Raw genomic sequence first — 17,118 nt, forward strand, 5'->3', positions numbered from 1 at the left:
ACGGGAAAACGGTTGAAAACACCTTATCTTGCATTTCATTTTTTGTGTCCAGTTTTTCTTCTTGTTTTCTTCAGAATTCAGACTATTATTTCACTTCCTTGGCTCGTTTTTTATGTCATTAATATTATTTAACTAACTGAGTTAAATTTTTTTAGTTCTTTAGCATTCTCTTTTAATCTCATTGATTATAATTGATTGAAAACCATAAAATTTTATGGGTTGTATAACATTATAAGTACTTAATAATACCTATCTCTTAATTTGGTAGTTTCTCATAAACTCCAACAATAAAAGAGAATGTGTTAAGAAGATTTTAAAAAGTGCGTTCTTAGTACCCTTCTTCTTTAAATTCATGCATGCATTATGCCTCATCCTTCTCAAAATAGATATTGCATTTAAGAAAAAAAATTATTCTAAAATAAGTATCATATTTAATTTTTCAATGTAAATGTTAATTATTTTTCTTATAAGTATCACTTTTAGTTTTTTTTATAAGGAGTATTTATTTATTTTTATAGATTAATAGCAGTAGTACTGTAGTATAATTTATGATTTTGTAATTTCAATAAAATTGTGAGTAATAGTATTAATAGCATCATTGCTTGTACCGAGTAATAATGTGGTAAGTATAAATGATAAAGGGCAGCATGGAAGTTTCATTGTCATTCATTGCGGTGCCTCTGGAGATGTTTATTGCTTTTGTTGGAGCTGCAGATAGAGCAGTGGGGAATGAAGAGGCTCATGATCAGTGATGAGTCTTAAATGCATGCACTAAAGGTTGTAGTCGAACGCGAGTCCCCAAGCACGTTAATGCTGACATAACGAAAAAGCAACTTAACAAAAGTGTTTAATACAATAAAATAATGCAAAACGCATGAAAGGGTGGGTTTGATTTATGAACCTCATCTTTTTCCCACCCCTTCAAACTTATTACTATCTTTCCGCGTTTTGAGGTAGAGACTTTGGTCTCATGAACCTGCAGTGACTAGAACCTGCTTCTTTGCCTCCTTTCAAGAAGGGTTTACACTATAGTTAGTTTGTAGTGTAGTGTGTGTGATAATAGTAACTTCACTTCAAGGACATTATCCACTTGAGGTTTGTTTGTAACTGATAAGCAGTAATTGAAAACATGAAGAAGGTTTCTGGCTTCTTTGTTTTGCTCTTGGTAGTTGGAGCAACTCTGTCGTTCCTTAACTTCTTAAGTCCCACTTGTGCCTCATGGTTTTCTGGTATATATCTTCTTTCCTTTATTATCATTTGTTGTAACTCTTTATTTCATTTGAGGAAATTAGATCTCTTGCAATAATGTAAATATCTTCAAATATTTTGTTATTATCACCATGAAAAACAAGCTTATCGGTTTAAAAGGCACATGGGGTGTTTTTAATATTGTGTTCCCCTTTGAATTTTATTTGTTTTTGTTTTTTTACTTTAGATTTCTTTGAAGAGATAAGGATGCATGCATGCATTAGTGATGGCAGCTTCCAATCCACAAACTCTTGGAAAAAAATCGCATTCTTTGTTTTTTTTTCTTCCTTTTGTGTATGATTTTCTGTGGTTGACAAGTTGTTTATGTTGTTATTCTGTTGATTCTATTTCTCACAGCCAACACTACTATGTTGAGACTTGAGACAACTCAGTGATGTTCAACCGCAAACATGAGTCCTTAAATTGTACGAATAATTTAACATGTGCTATAGCACGGTGAAATGCATTTTTTTTTACTTCTCAAGTTTGCATCTATTCTAAAATTATTGCTCGGGAGAAAACGGCAACATGCTTTTAAGTTTTCAACATACACCTGATACGGTTGGAATTTTTATATCAGCCAAGTATACCATGCATCCATGTTAGCTTCTTGGAAAGTTAGTAGATTTACTCTAAAAATTAACTCGATTCTTGAATTGGAAATTAATTATCTTTCACAGTTCATACTAGTTAGTAAAAGTGACTGATGGTTGATTTCCCCTTCAGTTTTCCCATATTTGATAATGTGTACGGTATTTTTCAACCAAAATATTGCTCTATTGTTTAGATTGTTTAGAATCTGATGCCTTGATGTATTTAACCTGTCACTTTTTTAATACCATCTCAGATTTGATTGCTACCAACTGTGGTGATAAAGCTACACTGATTGCAGTAAGCAGGAAACTTAAGGTATGGACTTTAGCTCTGACCCTTTACCATGCTGGTTAAAACAATCAAAACCTAATTATGATGGGAATTTAGTTAGAATCCTCTGACAATATAAAAGTTTTTACTGTATCAACTAATTATATAAATTGTCATGTTTGTCTACTTTAGTATTTAACTACTTTAAAAGTAATTCCTAAAATGATTTCTATTTGGTTGATACTTTATCCTGACAAGCATAAAATTGTTCTCTATGAAATTTCAGGAAAGTGACAGTAGTACTATTAAAAGCAGATCTAACAATAAGGGTGATATAGGTCAGGTGACTCTGAATGATTACAATCCCATTGATCCAGTGCCAAGTTCATCAAAGGCGTCTATTAATCCAGGACCTATTGAGCATGGAACCCCTCTTAATCCATATATTATCCCAAAACCTTCACCCCCTAATCATCCTAAGCCTGGAGATTCTAACTAACTTGATGTTCAAGCTAGTGACTATGCTCAAAAGAGGAATGCTATTCATACACTCTTTTTAACATATTTCCTATTATGGGCAACAAGAAATTGTTCAAAAGTGTGTGTTGGTAGTAGTACTTTTTTTGGTAGCATTCCTCATGCTGAAAATGAAGATTGTGGACTTCAGTTTTCACACGTTGTTTAGTCAGCTTTTTTGTACATTGTTATGCTCGTATTCTGTTTGACAGACTCTAATCCTAGTTTTCTCATGTGCTAGTTGTGAAAAAGAGAAAATTGTGCCTTTTGGCATCCTATGTAGTGGCCAATGTACGTACTAAGAAGGATCATGCGGATCCCTATGTTTGTTAGTTTGTGTTTGTGCAACTTTTCAGCTAATGTTTCTTTTTTTCTTCTCTCTTGATCTTTCTTCCTTATAAGGTATGAATTTACTTTAATTGTTGATCATAGATATTACTTATTACCACTCTACTCATATATTCTCAAATTGGTTACATACTGTTTGTTTCTCATTGAAATTGAGGTAGATGGTCCAAAAAGTAATGGAAGCATACTTTAAAACTGGCGAATCTGGTACATATAGCTAGCCAGCCATGACTACTACTTTTAACTGGAATTCTGTCAACATGGGACAGCTAGTAGCTTTGGTTGCTTTGTCTTATATATTTAGTTGCACCGAAATATCAAGTTGGCAACAAGGCTTTCAGTGACTCGATCATAATCATGAGAAAGGCATTTTTAGTATAGAGCACAAAGCCCTTCCATCGACTATTTAATATATATAATTATATATTTAGGATTCAAATTTGAAATTATAGATTTAACTACAATAATTTTATGTTAGTTAATCTGCGCATTCAATGGTATGATCGAGAGACATTCAAAAAGAAGTAAAATCAGGAAGAAAAAAAAAACATAATGAAGAGTATGTTATTAGTATTTTTGTGAAATTTAATTTTTAGGAAACTTGAGGATGGTGACAATTAGCAAAAATAAAAAGGGCAGCCAAGGGCAAATTGCAAACATATGGTACACTTCAAATAGCCGCAAATAAGCCAAGTTTCTTAAGTGTAATTGTAAAGATAATAATTGCCTAATCCATTAATAGGTCTCTTAGTTATTAAATGCTTGTTGTTAGAGATAATCGCCACCAGAAGTGAAAGCATATTGGCATCCAACGAAATCCAAATTGATTAAGAATAATACCATACTTGGGCTAGACAATTTGTTGAGTTACTTATTGCTTAAGATAAAATTATTGTCGCGCTCATGTAGCTTGATCACTGAAAATTTTTCATCAGCAATTGCCACTAGGATTACTACTATTAGAAGTAAAGAGGTCCTTCAATTCACGTCCCATCAAGTGTGCCTTTTTCTTTTTCTCATTCACTTTTTCTTGACTCTCTAATAATACCTAGCAGGCCAGGTCATGGTGACTTGGTCTTCTAAAGATGTAACAGCTGTACGTAGGGATGGAACTCGTTCTTTCAAACCCAAACCGTGCCTTCTCAATTATCCAATTGATATATATTAATGGGACCAAGCAAAGCATACATCATTTCTTGAAGCCCTTGAACCCTTAACATGTTTAAAGTGCACAAATATTATTTAGTAAGGTTTATATAAAAAAAAAGTTATACTTTTAGAAACCCATTATTATTGTTTGAAGTGTTTCTCAAGTGATGATGCTTTCGGAACTCCCATCTAGTCTAATTTCTTAGTGTGGGTTTGGTTAATTTTAGCTGATAATAAAATTAATATCTCACGCTTTTTAGTGGACCTCTTAACCAACAATTCCGCATATATGACTTTTCTTGCCAATGTGACTTGATACTCCTTTTCTTACAATGTTCTCAACCTCGATCTTGGTCAAATTTGTTCTCTTAGGTAAATTCTAGTCATATTGTGCTTTCAAGTGGACAAAGTGAAGTGATCAAAATGATGCTTAAATAATAATAATAATAATAAAATATACGTTAATCGATGAGATTATGGGGGAAGAACTATATTAGAACGTGACAAAAGTGTATTATTTTTTGTTGCTTTTTAATACTGTATATTGTAAGCTTTAAGAAATTACTCAATCCGAGTTGATTAAAACATAGTCCAATATATAGCAAACTTTGGGTTCTTGTTCTGTAACTACTTGCTATATTACTAATTTATCCTCATTACAAAAGAGATTGTGTTAGTTAGAAAATAATGGCTGCATCAGTTGGCAGTACAGATATTTCCTTATCCCTTTGGTCCTACCCATTTGGCATTCTCTAGTAACTAGGTAATGTATAAGCTGAGCCGAATTTATGATTGGAACAACCACATAAAATGGGAAGTTATAAGCAAATTTAATTTTGATTTTTTTTGCCCATAATAATTGTGTTCTTCCATCAACTGTAACCCAAAACCTTTAGTTCGGAGCTATTTGCTTAGGCTGAAATCACTCAGAGGTATTAGAAAGTAGGGATACAAAATGAAACAGACCCAAAAAAGTAGCCATAATGTCTAATTCGAGTAAAAATATGAGAGAAAAAAAATGAGGAAAAAGGTGATAAATGTAATGAAAAAGGAGGAGAGAAATAGAAAGATAATAGAGTAGAAATAAGATGAAAAAAAGTGAGTGAATGATTATAATTATTCCACCAAAATATTGGAAAATGGGAAATTTTAAAAAAAGAATGCTAGAAGGTTATATTACAGTAGGAAATTTATATACTGTATGTAAATTTTAATTTTATATTATAATATAAAATTAAAAAACAAAAAATTGAAATTAAATCAGAGAATCTATATTTTAAAAGTTAGTACGGGTACGTAATTGGTATCTCATCACATAAAAAGTTCAGAAAATAAAAATAAACAAGTTTTAGAATAAAATTAGGACGACATTACAAAATATAGATGAAAAACGTGTTACATGTACGTACCAATAGTATTTTAGCGTGTGTAGTTTCTTGGTGTGAACTTGTGAATCGATTTGGTTAAGGAAATAGCTAGGGCTAGGACCTACCAGACCTCAAGCAGACAAGCACTACCAAAGCAAAGGGAAAGATATAAAGAGAAGAGAATGAACAAAGAGACACACAGTACATGCATGCAGGAGCATCCTGAATAGTGATGCCTTTTGCTTAGCTTGCAAAATCATATCAAAGAGCCAATTGTCCCTTCTTTTCTGTTGTAAAAAGCTAGCTGGGTTAGTTATTTATCTAATGACTATTGCAATTAAAGTTGAACAATGATCACACCACTCGCAATATTTGCAATAAAACAGTCATAACAACTAGCATATCATTAGCATTCTCATTAGACAAATAGCCAGCATTTCGTACGCAATTCTTTATCCATAGGGATAATGCTTACATATTATAGTACCGTTAATTGTATTTATAGAAATATGAGATGAGCTAGATCCATATGGGCACGGGGCCAAAGCTTCTCAAAGACAATATTGCCTTGTTTTATTGAAACAACATGGTAATTTTATTCGAAACTAAAGTATGATTCGTTGTTCATGCATGAGTGTATATATTTCTGGAGTGTGGACGTTGAATTCAATTAACACCTGTGATTTGAGCTATGTGGTGTCTTGGGAGAGTGAGCCATTACATGGATTGAGCCTCAAACTCCGTCCATAACAAGTAGTTTTTTTTTTTTTTTTTACAATTATATTGGTACAAAATATTTAGTGCCGGAAGGAAGTTGTAACTAATCTAGGTTGAAAATCATAAACACACCTAATGTAAATATTTCTCTTTTGATATAGTCTATTAATTTCATACATAACAGATATAAATTTTTACTACTCGTGTGAATCAGTGCCGGTGGTCATATCAGTTATCAGTACCATATCAACCACAAAAAAAAGAGGCTGGTAAAATGAATCCTTACTGACGCAGGACATTCATGAATTAGCCGGAATCGGCAATGGCTTAAGGAAAATAAAGTTACTGTTGACGAATTTTTATGGACGGTGAAACTTATTATTTGCTGATCGTTACAAGGAAAAGAAAAGAACCATAATGAAATGGAGTGCTCAAGAAGGAAGTAGTAGCTTGTAGTGGTCCTATATATACGCGTCAAAAAAAGTGAATGAATGCATGTGTACCTGTCCAAGTGTCCATACCATTTTTATTAAATTCTTGTTTTCGAATATATCTGTGAATAGTGCTTCGCATGCTTCCACACCCACATATCCAAATGCATGTTGTTCTGGTATCACAAAGGCTCATATTATTTAGAGTCAAAATAAATGATTATTTCTAAATACTATTTCTTCTCAATCAATTGAAACGTTTTTTTATTAAAGACAAAATAAAGACGGCCCACCGAGCATACGAAATACCTACCTGCAAATTTAAAGTTGGAACAAATGTTATTGCTATGGGCCTTCTATTTACCTGCTGTGAAGCATTTACTTATGACCCCGAAAGCTGCCGGTGTAACATAATATTAATACCACATAGATACCCTATTTCTTAGATTTTTGAGAGATGATGGTGGTCACGCGTTTAGGTGGAAGTAAAGTTTAGTTAAGACATTCACACAGGACAGAAGCTATTAAGAGCTAAAAGTGGCTATCCCTGGTTTTATTATGCAAACCTAGACCAAACGATACAATTAATTAGTACTACTACCAATTTTGCAGCAAGAAACAAATTGAGGTAATTATAATATGTTGATGTTTCACTTGGTACTTTGTGGTACAAAGGATATTGTCCGACCCCGACAACATCAGGTGCTTTCAGGATACATATGAAAAAATGTGTTGCAGCAACATGACAATTATTTCATATGTAGCCTAGCATGCATATCCGAGGAAGGTGTTGGAAATGAGATTCAAAATCTAATGACTTGGGACTTTTGATGTGATGCATTTTACAAATTAATTTCACCTTGAGTTTTTCTATCCGAATGAGTGATTGTGAATTTGTGATGTGCACAAGTGGATTAATTGAAAGGCCAGATCCAGACAATTTTCCAATTATAAGATCATTGATCTTATTCCTTTGACAAGTATTTGATTGAAATCATTTAGATCTCGTAGTTCCTAAGTGTTTGGCACTAGCCAACCAAGTTGAATGATTAATTGCAATTAAATTAGACCAGATTGTAAATGTGTTTACAAGAGCCATGATGCTGTACTCTAGCCATCGAAAATGTCATGATAGAATGGTAAAACATAATGATGTTAGATCTTGTATTCAATTTTCGCTGCTATGTTTATAGCTAGGTTGGCGGAAAATATTTTTTGAATATTAAAATGGGACAGCAAAAATTTGTTCTCTCTAGTTTTAGGGTATGTTTTTACAATTCTTACAAAAAAATTAAGCAAAAAGATGATAAATAATACATATAATTAAAATGTATTGAATACGTAAAAGTATTTTATAATTATGTATAATAAAATTATTGATTTTCTGTGATTAAAATCGTATCTGAATACCACACTAACATGAAAGCTATGCTATATAATATGTAGCCTATTGGAGGATATATGTTTTTTTTTTTATCTGTAAATGTGGGTCTAAAGAGTAAATACAGTAAATAGTAGCCATTTTTACTATAATTCCTTTAAAATTTATATTTAAAACAATTTCAAGTTATTAACAGTCTAAAATTCTTTATATCGTCATTATGTGAATTCTTTTTAGAAGGCGTCATTATATGAAAATTAAACATAAAAAATAATTATATACAATATTTTGCCGTTAATTTCTTGACATTCAATCATTATAAATAATGTGCTTCCTTTCACTAATTAATTACAGTTCATCTCGCAGGTTCGTACGTGGATATACATATCTCCTTTTATTTCTTTTACTAAAAAGAGAAAGAAAAAAAAGATTTACGAAGAAGGATAGTTGCCCGTAATGACTCTGAAAATCAGAAAAGCAAAACTTGCACGTAATAATAATACATAATAAAATAAGATGTATTAATGGTAATCTGTATTCATTATTTTACGTTTTTGGGTAATTTTCTCACATCTATAAAGAATAATTTATCATGAGACGATAGAAGGATGAATTTACGGCGAGAGTTTAATTTTATATATCAGTGTAAATATTTTTATCCTATCAACAAAATAAAATTATTTTAAATATGACTTTTTAAAAAAATTATTATAAAAATCAATAATTTTTTTATTGATAAGTCAATAATTTTAATTACTAATGTATATATTATGAAGGCAGGGACACATCAGCATTAAGAGGTTTGAGGTAGCTGTCACACAAGATTTTCTTCTTCTTCTTAATATATCATATATAAATTGTCTCCATAATTTAAAATGCAGTTAAGAAAATATTATAATGTCTATCAAAAACAAAAAAAAAGTTATTATGTGAATATTGTCTCCACTAATTATATATGTAAATATATTATTCTCATAACTTAATTAATTTCTGAATTCCTCACTATGAAGGAGAACTAATTAAATTCTTACTACAAAATAGAAAAAATGAAACAGATATATTAAATATTTTCTTTTTATTTAATATTTTATTTTGTTAATAATATCTAATTATTTTGCCTTACAAGATAGGAAGTAACTATATGTTTTTACTCAAGATAGTAAGTAACTATTACTAGAGTGTGTTTTTTTTCTTTTTGAGATCAACTATTAGTATGCTCTAAATCTTGCATTTTCTAATAAAAGCAATACAATGGATAACTTATCCTTTAATTTAAAGTCAATAAGACGAAATAATTGAAGCTGTAAAGTTTTTAAGACAAATAAAAAAACGATTTAATTTTAAAATTGTGCTCACCATAGCAACCAATGGACACAGAGACAAACAGGAATGAGGGGGAAGTTTTATATCAACTTTAGTAATTACCAATTTACCATTTAGATGTATTGTATTCTTATAATTATTCAAAAAAATATATGGTTATCAACTAATAATCTCCTTTGTTTTCTCTCTTAGCCTGTTAATTAGCTTTTAAGGTGTTTTTAATTTAGAGGAAGAAAATAGAAGAAAAATTTTAAATTTAAATAAAGTGTAAAAGATGTGAATTTCACTTAAAAAAATATAAAATTTCTCTCAAATATTATTTTTATTTTTTCTTTCAAACACACTTTTAGTGTGATAGTTTTTTTTTTTTGTAGTTTTTGAAAAGAGAAAACTTTAACATAATATTACTATTACTTTAAATATAAATTTCTAATTTTAATTTTATTTTAATAACGCATGTAACAAAAATTGACATTATAAGATTGGTACAAGTTATCAAAATAACGCTTTAACTTTGATTAAAAAATCATAACAAAAACACTAATAATATATAGTTTTTTAGTTGAATTTTGCCTACAGGTTCCACCAAAGGTAAAAGTTTATAAAGGTTAAAAAACCTTAAAAGTTAAAGCAACCTTCCTACTTGCAAGATCCAAAACTAATTAATTATATAGTTATCGATAAGTTGCTACTAAGTTCATCCGAACTTTTGTACCTTGGTCCATTTCGATACGCTGAAAAGGAAACGGCTAGTATTTTATAATTTTTCCCGTTAACGACCAATTATAAAATTTGAGCATTGTCGTCGCGTAACGTCTCTCCGAAGATTCATTCCCTCGTGGAAACGCAAATATCCAATTCCAACTTAAGCCTTGGGAGTACTTTTTAGTTATACACTCATTCAATTGGATTGATTTTTTTGTTTTAATTTTATTTTTATTTTTCTAAGGAATATTAATGATAAATTATTTAAAATATCAAATATTTTATTTATATATTATTATATAATTATATTTATATATCTAACTCAAATAGTTAATAAAAAATATCTTCAAATAAATATTTTTTTATATAGATATAATTTATATGATAATTTTCAATCCGGGTTATTTGTTTATTTGGTTTTTGGTTTTTACTGGAATGAGTCGGTTCAGAAACACCTCAACCTCCAGTCCCACGAAAGCACCGCAAACTGACGTAAACCATTGTACATTTACGAAACTGCCCCTAAAGTCACGGCGAGTGCATTTATTCTCCCCAACACCGCGCGTACGTGTGCCACAGTGTCAGCGTCACTCTAATGGTGGCTGAGCTTGCTCCCTCTAATTTTTCCCAATCGCGCACACACTGCTACGACAGTTACACTCCTTATACTCGGTCAAGCCCCGGCAAATCGTAACGGTCATATTTCCCCTTCCAACACCAATTTTGTTTATTCCCTCACATTGAATTCTGTTCAATACTTCATGGAACTTGTTCGTTTTTTCATGCCATTTTTAGGGTTCTGCGACTCATCGTGATTTCCAATGATGAATTTTGAGTCTCGAATTTGATTATTATGGAATAATATTAATGTTACTGCTGGTACAATTTTAGAATTGGAATTTTGGAATAAGTAAGAACAATGGTGGCTGCAATTTCTACGGCGATAAACCCCAAGCGAGCGCTGACGCCAACTCCAAGAAGAACACCTTTGTTACCTTCTGAATCGGACAATGCACTCGCTCCACCACGCAGGCCCAAAGCACGAGAAGTTACTTCTCGCTACATGTCTTCTTCTTCGTCTTCGTCTTCCTCCGTTTCGTCTCCTCCGAGACGATGCCAGTCGCCGCTGGTGGTGACGAGGACGCTGAATTCTGCAAAACCGAAGCAAACGCCGACTCCGACTCCGACTCCGACGCCGTTTGCGAAGCGGTCTCAGTCGGTGGAGCGCCGGCGACAGGCTACTCCACGACCTAACGGAACGGAAGCTCCGGCTGCTCAGAAAATGCTCTTCACTTCCACCAGGAGCTTGTCCGTCTCGTTCCAGGGCGAATCGTTCCCGATCCAGGTCAGAACGACGAAACCGCCGTCGTCGCATAGTTTACGGAAGAGCACGCCGGAGAGAAGGAAGGTTTCAACGACGCCAACGCCGGTGAGAAACGGCAATTCGGATCACACCGAGAACGCCAGGTCACTAGATCGGCACCGGTGGCCGGCAAAATCTCAACCGCCGCGAGAATGTGCTGATTCCGCTGCGAGAAAACAAACTGACGCGCCGGCGAGCGTGGCTAGGTCGTTGCAGAATGTCATGGCGGACTTTCGAGGTTCTCACGACGCGACGACGCAGAGATCGGAGAGCTACAAAACTAGCGGATCTGAGTTTCAGCACGAGGCTGATCCTGTTGCTTCTGATACCGAAAGCGTAACCTCTGGAAGTTCCTCTGGAGAAGGAATTCGAGGTTCTCGGGGACTCGTGGTGCCGGCGAGGTTCTGGCAAGAGCATCATAATAACCGTTTGCGGCGCCAAACGGAAACTCCGTCTTCTAGAAACGGCGTAATTGGAAACAAAGGAACGGTTAATACTCCTATTCCTAGTTCTAGACTTCTGGTGCAGAAGAAAACGGCGTTGGATTGTCCTGTTTCGTCGCCACGTGGAGTTCTGAATAGCCGTGCTCTTCAAGGTTCTCCGATTCGTTCCGCGGTACGTCCGGCGTCTCCAAGTAAGCTAGCGACGACGCCGTCGTCGGTGTGGTCTCCTTCGAGAGGAGTGAGTCCGTCACGAGCGCAAAACGGCGTCGTTGGTGGCGTGAGTAGTAGTAGGTTCGGTGCTAGTGAACCTTCTGTTTTGAGTTTCGCTGTTGATGTTTCGAGGGGGAAGGTAGCGGAGAACCGGATTTTTGATGCGCATTTATTGAGACTCTTCCATAACAGGCTTCTTCAGTGGCGTTTTGTTAACGCCAGAGCTGATGCTGCTCTCTCTGCGCAGACATTGAATGCGGAGGTGTTTCTCTTTCTTTTCTTTTTTTTTTATTTCAAATGTTTTTGTATTGAAATTGAATTGCACTGTTAAGAATTTACTTGCTTGTGCGTCACTCGTTGAAGATTTTGAATAGATAATTTTAGTTTGATATTAGTTCCATTTTTAGCATATGATCATGAACACCAGTGTCATTTTAACAGAGGAGAGAAAGGATATTCATATTATATTTATCAGTGTTCGGTAGTGTTTGTATTGTTTTCCACTTAGTTTTTTTTTTGTTATGTTTTATATTTTTTTTTCTTTCTAAATATTCTTAATTGTATCAGAAAAGCCTCTATGATGCATGGGTTGCTATGTCCAATCTACGAGAATCTGTTAGAGCCAAAAGAGCAGAGTTTCAGTTGCTGAAGCAACAGTTCAAGTTAATATCCATCCTGAAGGATCAAGTAAGATTTACAGCTTCTCTGTTCTTAAGTTTACTGGTGTATATTTAGATTTTGCTTCACTTGATTTGAAGTTTTATCATTTCTCCGGTAGTTTGATCCTTCAGGTTAATATCCATTCTGTTCTTCATTGTGCAACTGCCATATCATGGCATCTGGATTCATGCACTTAGTTTCATTACTGTAATGTGCATTTATTACCCGTATTAAAATTATATCACAAACTATTGTATATTATTTGTTATTTTTGGATTTAGATCCATTGATTTTGCTCATTCTTCCGATCTTTTATTTCTATTGAAGTTGATAAGAAAATCAAGGTATGAAATTGTTCCAAAACACATACATGTGTTTTCTACCACAGGACACACGCACGCCCCTAATGAGGCATAGCAAGAAAATGTTCATTTGGGAAAAAGTTAGATTGGAGTTAACTGGGAGGTGGAATTCTTCCATTGACTGACTAGAATGTAATCCAAACAGGCCAACGGAGAGATTTTTGTTTGCATGTAGATAATGTGGACATGATAGCATTGGCTTTGTGTTCAGCTTTCATAGTAAGTTGACTAAGTGTTTAATGGAAACTATTTATGTAGATGGTGTGTTTGGAAGATTGGGCTACTTTGGATCCGGTTTACTCTAGTTCACTTTCAGGAGCTACTGAAGCCCTAAGGGCTAGCACTCTTCGTCTTCCTGTAGTTGGTGGGGCCAAGGTATTTTCCTTTTAACTTCTTGTTTATTCTTTAATTATTATCTAATTATTGATAGTGTGTGACACAGCAATTCAGTTACTTCTTATTATAATATTGGGACTAATATGAAGAGCCTCTGTATTTTGCTTCAGACAGATTTGGTAAATTTGAAGGACGCAATTAGTTCAGCAATGGATGTGATGCAGGCAATGGCGTCCTCCATATGCCTATTGTCGCCAAAGGTATGTTTTTCTTTTGCCTAACCTGCTTTTACAGATGTTGAATCTCAATTATATTTGTGATGAAGTGATAGTACAAAAGTGTTGTTTTATTTTTCTAGATAACTTTTTCGTGACTTCGTATCTCCCAGCTACATTATGATTATGAAAAAAAAAACTGATTTTGTTATATAATATAAGTCTAGGCTCTCCAAGTTTAGAAGGTTTGATGTTTATACATAAGCATATAGTAATCATTGCAAGCAAGTCTTGCTTCTTAAAATTTTTGAGCTAGCTATAGCACTGATGGTTCCAAACTTAAAGTTCATTGGCTTCCTGACCTTGGTTGTTCTGTTAAACCAAAGAACTCAACTGCCCAGTGCCTATAATATATTGTGGAGAATTGTCCCAAAGAAGATTAAATTTTTACCAAATGCCACATGGTGATACCAAGATTGGTACTGCATATCATGGAACCTAAAATTTGAGCAATTGCCAATTTAAAACCTTATATTCGGAGTTTCTTGGAACCTAAAAGGTGGGCATTTGCCATTTTAAAACCTGTACTCAGAATTTCACCCTTCAAATTGACTTGTTGGTGTGAGCGTATCCATGTGATTATGCACATTTTGAATAGAAATCCATAATTTGAAAGATCCCAACTTTTCATGCGTTGGTGGGTCTTTCACTCTTTGAGATCCTTTCAATGAGACCTATGTTGTGTTCAGCAGATATCTATATGATCTGATCAATTGTGTAAATAGTGTAATAGCATTGGAAGTGGATATAGTATACTGAAAAGACAGTTCTATTTTTATTCTATTAGTATATTTTATCAATATTGAATTCAAAATTATGTAATTGGATGATAGTTTAAAAAAATTTCAATTTGTCAGTGCATTTTGAATAGAAATCCATAATTTGAAAGATCCCAACTTTTTATGCGTTGGTGGGTCTTTCACTCTTTGAGATCCTTTCAATGAGACCTATGTTGTGTTCAGCGGATATCTATATGATCCAATCAATTGTGTAAATAGTACAGTAGCATTGGAAGTGGATATAGTATACTGAAAAACATTTCTATTTTTATTCTATTAGTATATTTTATCAATATTGAATTCAGCATTACGTAATTGGATAATAGTATAAAAAAATTCAAATTGTCAATGCATTTTAATTAAATTCATATTAAAAAAATCATGTGAGATATTTGATGTGATGCAGAATGAACAATATTTTCACAATTATGTTTTTAAAGTTTCAGTTCACTAAGAATTGGTGTTTTTGTTATGTTTTTTTTTAATCATTATTCTTTGTTTTTAGCCTATATATAGAGTGTGGCTATGTTTGTTCAGTCAAGAACAAGAGTGGTCATGGATGTGATGGAGAAAGTGAGGAAACAGAGAATATCACTGTGGTTAAGTGGATGTATTTATTATATCATTTAAGTTCCATATTTGTATTTTCATCCTAGAATGTCAATGTGAATAACAAATCTTTTTAAACCCCGTGTTTTGTATATGTAATAAGCAACTGAAATAAGGTGTTTTGGATCTTATGGAAAATAAATGCGGAGTAAAAATTGTTTCTTATCCTCTTTATTGAACTATTCAACAATTCCCCTTCACGGCCTCCATTTTTTTTCTGGACATTATTCTTCAATTTGGCAAAAGGACCAATATATTTTGAAATAGTAGTTTAAAAATGCAGAGTTTACTGAATAATAGATAGGTATAAATTTGGGTGGAAAACATTATTGCATTCAGCAATCTGATGAGTTGATTATTGGCATCCATTTTTTTTTTCTCATTTCGTTCCTCAATTGTGAGAAGAGAGCAATATATCTATCATGGTAGGTTTGTGATGCAGAGTAAATTGAGTGGTATGATTGAAAAGTTGAGTCAATAGGAATCAATTTGGGAGGAAGACAACTAAAATCCAGTAATCTAATATGAGTTGATTATTGGCTTGAATCTTGGTACAAACATGGATCTAATTATATGACTATTTTTTTCTCTTGCTGTGTATGCCTCGTCAATTCATGTTAGCAAAAATGCATCGAGGAGTACACTGATAATTAATATTTAGACTAACCAAGACACTGAATACAGTAGAGGATAATTTATTTTATGTAAATCGTTTTGCTTTTGATATTAGGTTATTCAATTCATTCTCTCTGTCTCAAAAACTTGGAAAAGTAAAAGGGGATGAGGGATTGTAATTTTGTTAGGGTCTTGAAAGTTCAAAATTTTAAAATTAGGTGAGAAAACCCGAAGACAAATGGCTTTAAATTTTAAACGAGATAAATTGGCTGATTTTCTTTTATTCCTGCATGTGTTGTTTTATCTTGTTATCATTTTGCTGATGTGTGGTTTGTATTATATACGGTGCTGATGCTTTGATGGGGAAAAAGGCATAATTGATTTGTTTAGGCTACCTCGTTGAAATGCTCTTTACCCACCCGCTTTAAAAAAATTCTGCCCACATGCATTTCTTTTCGTTGTCAACTAATTATTATTTGCTTCACACCACATGTCCACTTCATTTTCTGTTAATTTATATGGAGGTGATTTTACAGAAAAGTATAATTGCGGCATTATAATTCACATGGTTTGTTTTTTTAATTTCTTTCTTTCTGTAAGGTCAGAACTTGGTACATTTATGTTTTTTTTGTATATCAAGCTAAAGTAGTTGTCATTGGTCAGAGTTATGTAGCAATTAGCAAAATATGTCTGAATTCATTTGCAATTGATAGGTTGGGCAATTAAATTCGCTGGTTGTTGAAGTTGCCAACTTAACTGCGAAGGAGCGTGTTTTGCTTGAAGAGTGCAAAGACCTTTTGTCAGTGATTACAACCATGCAGGTAAATTTCGGTATCCAGAGATGTTGAAGTTTTAAGTACTTTTGATTTTCCCTGGATTATCGTTAAATGCAGTTCTATGACTGACTATGGTTAATAAAACCTTTTTTCTTGAGCAGGTTAGAGAGTGTAGCCTGAGAACGCATGTTGCTCAACTGAAATGCCAACCGTGAAGTACTACAGTGAAAATAACAAGTAATACATTGGCTGACTAGCATACTTTCAGTGCTAACATCATAACATAGGAATGGTAATTTCGGCCTTGAATTCAATACATGAAATGAAATCATCATTATTGATTGAGTAAAGCTAGTTAGTATTTGAAAAAACAAAACAAAAAAAATCTACAGATAGCACGAATATCCTGGTCAAACAGGATTTCATCATATTGTACAAAGAAATTCGTAAAAAGTAGTTGCTCTCTGATTGGTTACACGCTAAGAGTGAGGGTTGAAACTTGTCGTTCGGGAGTTTCTATACAATTTTTTCTTTAAAAAAAAAATCCTTGCCCATTTGTCTTTTTTGTTAAAGGATGTACATAAACTGTGTATCATTTTTTTTTGTTTGTATTTGTGTGTATTAGCTTATGGAAAAAAATA

At 33.2% G+C, this 17,118-nt stretch overlaps 2 protein-coding genes across 2 annotated transcripts; both read left to right on the plus strand.

Moving 5' to 3' along the window:
* The first annotated feature begins 912 nt into the window (after positions 1 to 912).
* Positions 913 to 3,032, plus strand: LOC100527200 (uncharacterized). The gene is made up of 3 exons (NM_001249393.2): positions 913 to 1,229; positions 2,096 to 2,157; positions 2,399 to 3,032. Exons 1-3 carry the CDS (start codon positions 1,130 to 1,132, stop codon positions 2,609 to 2,611), a joined length of 375 nt encoding a protein of 124 aa, NP_001236322.2. The 5' UTR covers positions 913 to 1,129; the 3' UTR covers positions 2,612 to 3,032.
* A 7,459-nt stretch (positions 3,033 to 10,491) lies between these two features.
* On the plus strand, positions 10,492 to 16,827 carry LOC100795915 (QWRF motif-containing protein 2). The gene is made up of 6 exons (XM_003545286.5): positions 10,492 to 12,327; positions 12,633 to 12,752; positions 13,346 to 13,462; positions 13,594 to 13,683; positions 16,415 to 16,522; positions 16,639 to 16,827. The coding sequence occupies exons 1-6, from the start codon at positions 10,969 to 10,971 to the stop codon at positions 16,690 to 16,692; spliced, it is 1,848 nt and encodes a 615-aa protein (XP_003545334.1). The 5' UTR covers positions 10,492 to 10,968; the 3' UTR covers positions 16,693 to 16,827.
* Positions 16,828 to 17,118: the final 291 nt, after the last annotated feature.

Source organism: Glycine max, chromosome 14 (genome assembly GCF_000004515.6).
Source record: "Glycine max cultivar Williams 82 chromosome 14, Glycine_max_v4.0, whole genome shotgun sequence".
In the NCBI taxonomy this organism is placed as follows: Eukaryota; Viridiplantae; Streptophyta; class Magnoliopsida; order Fabales; family Fabaceae; genus Glycine; species Glycine max.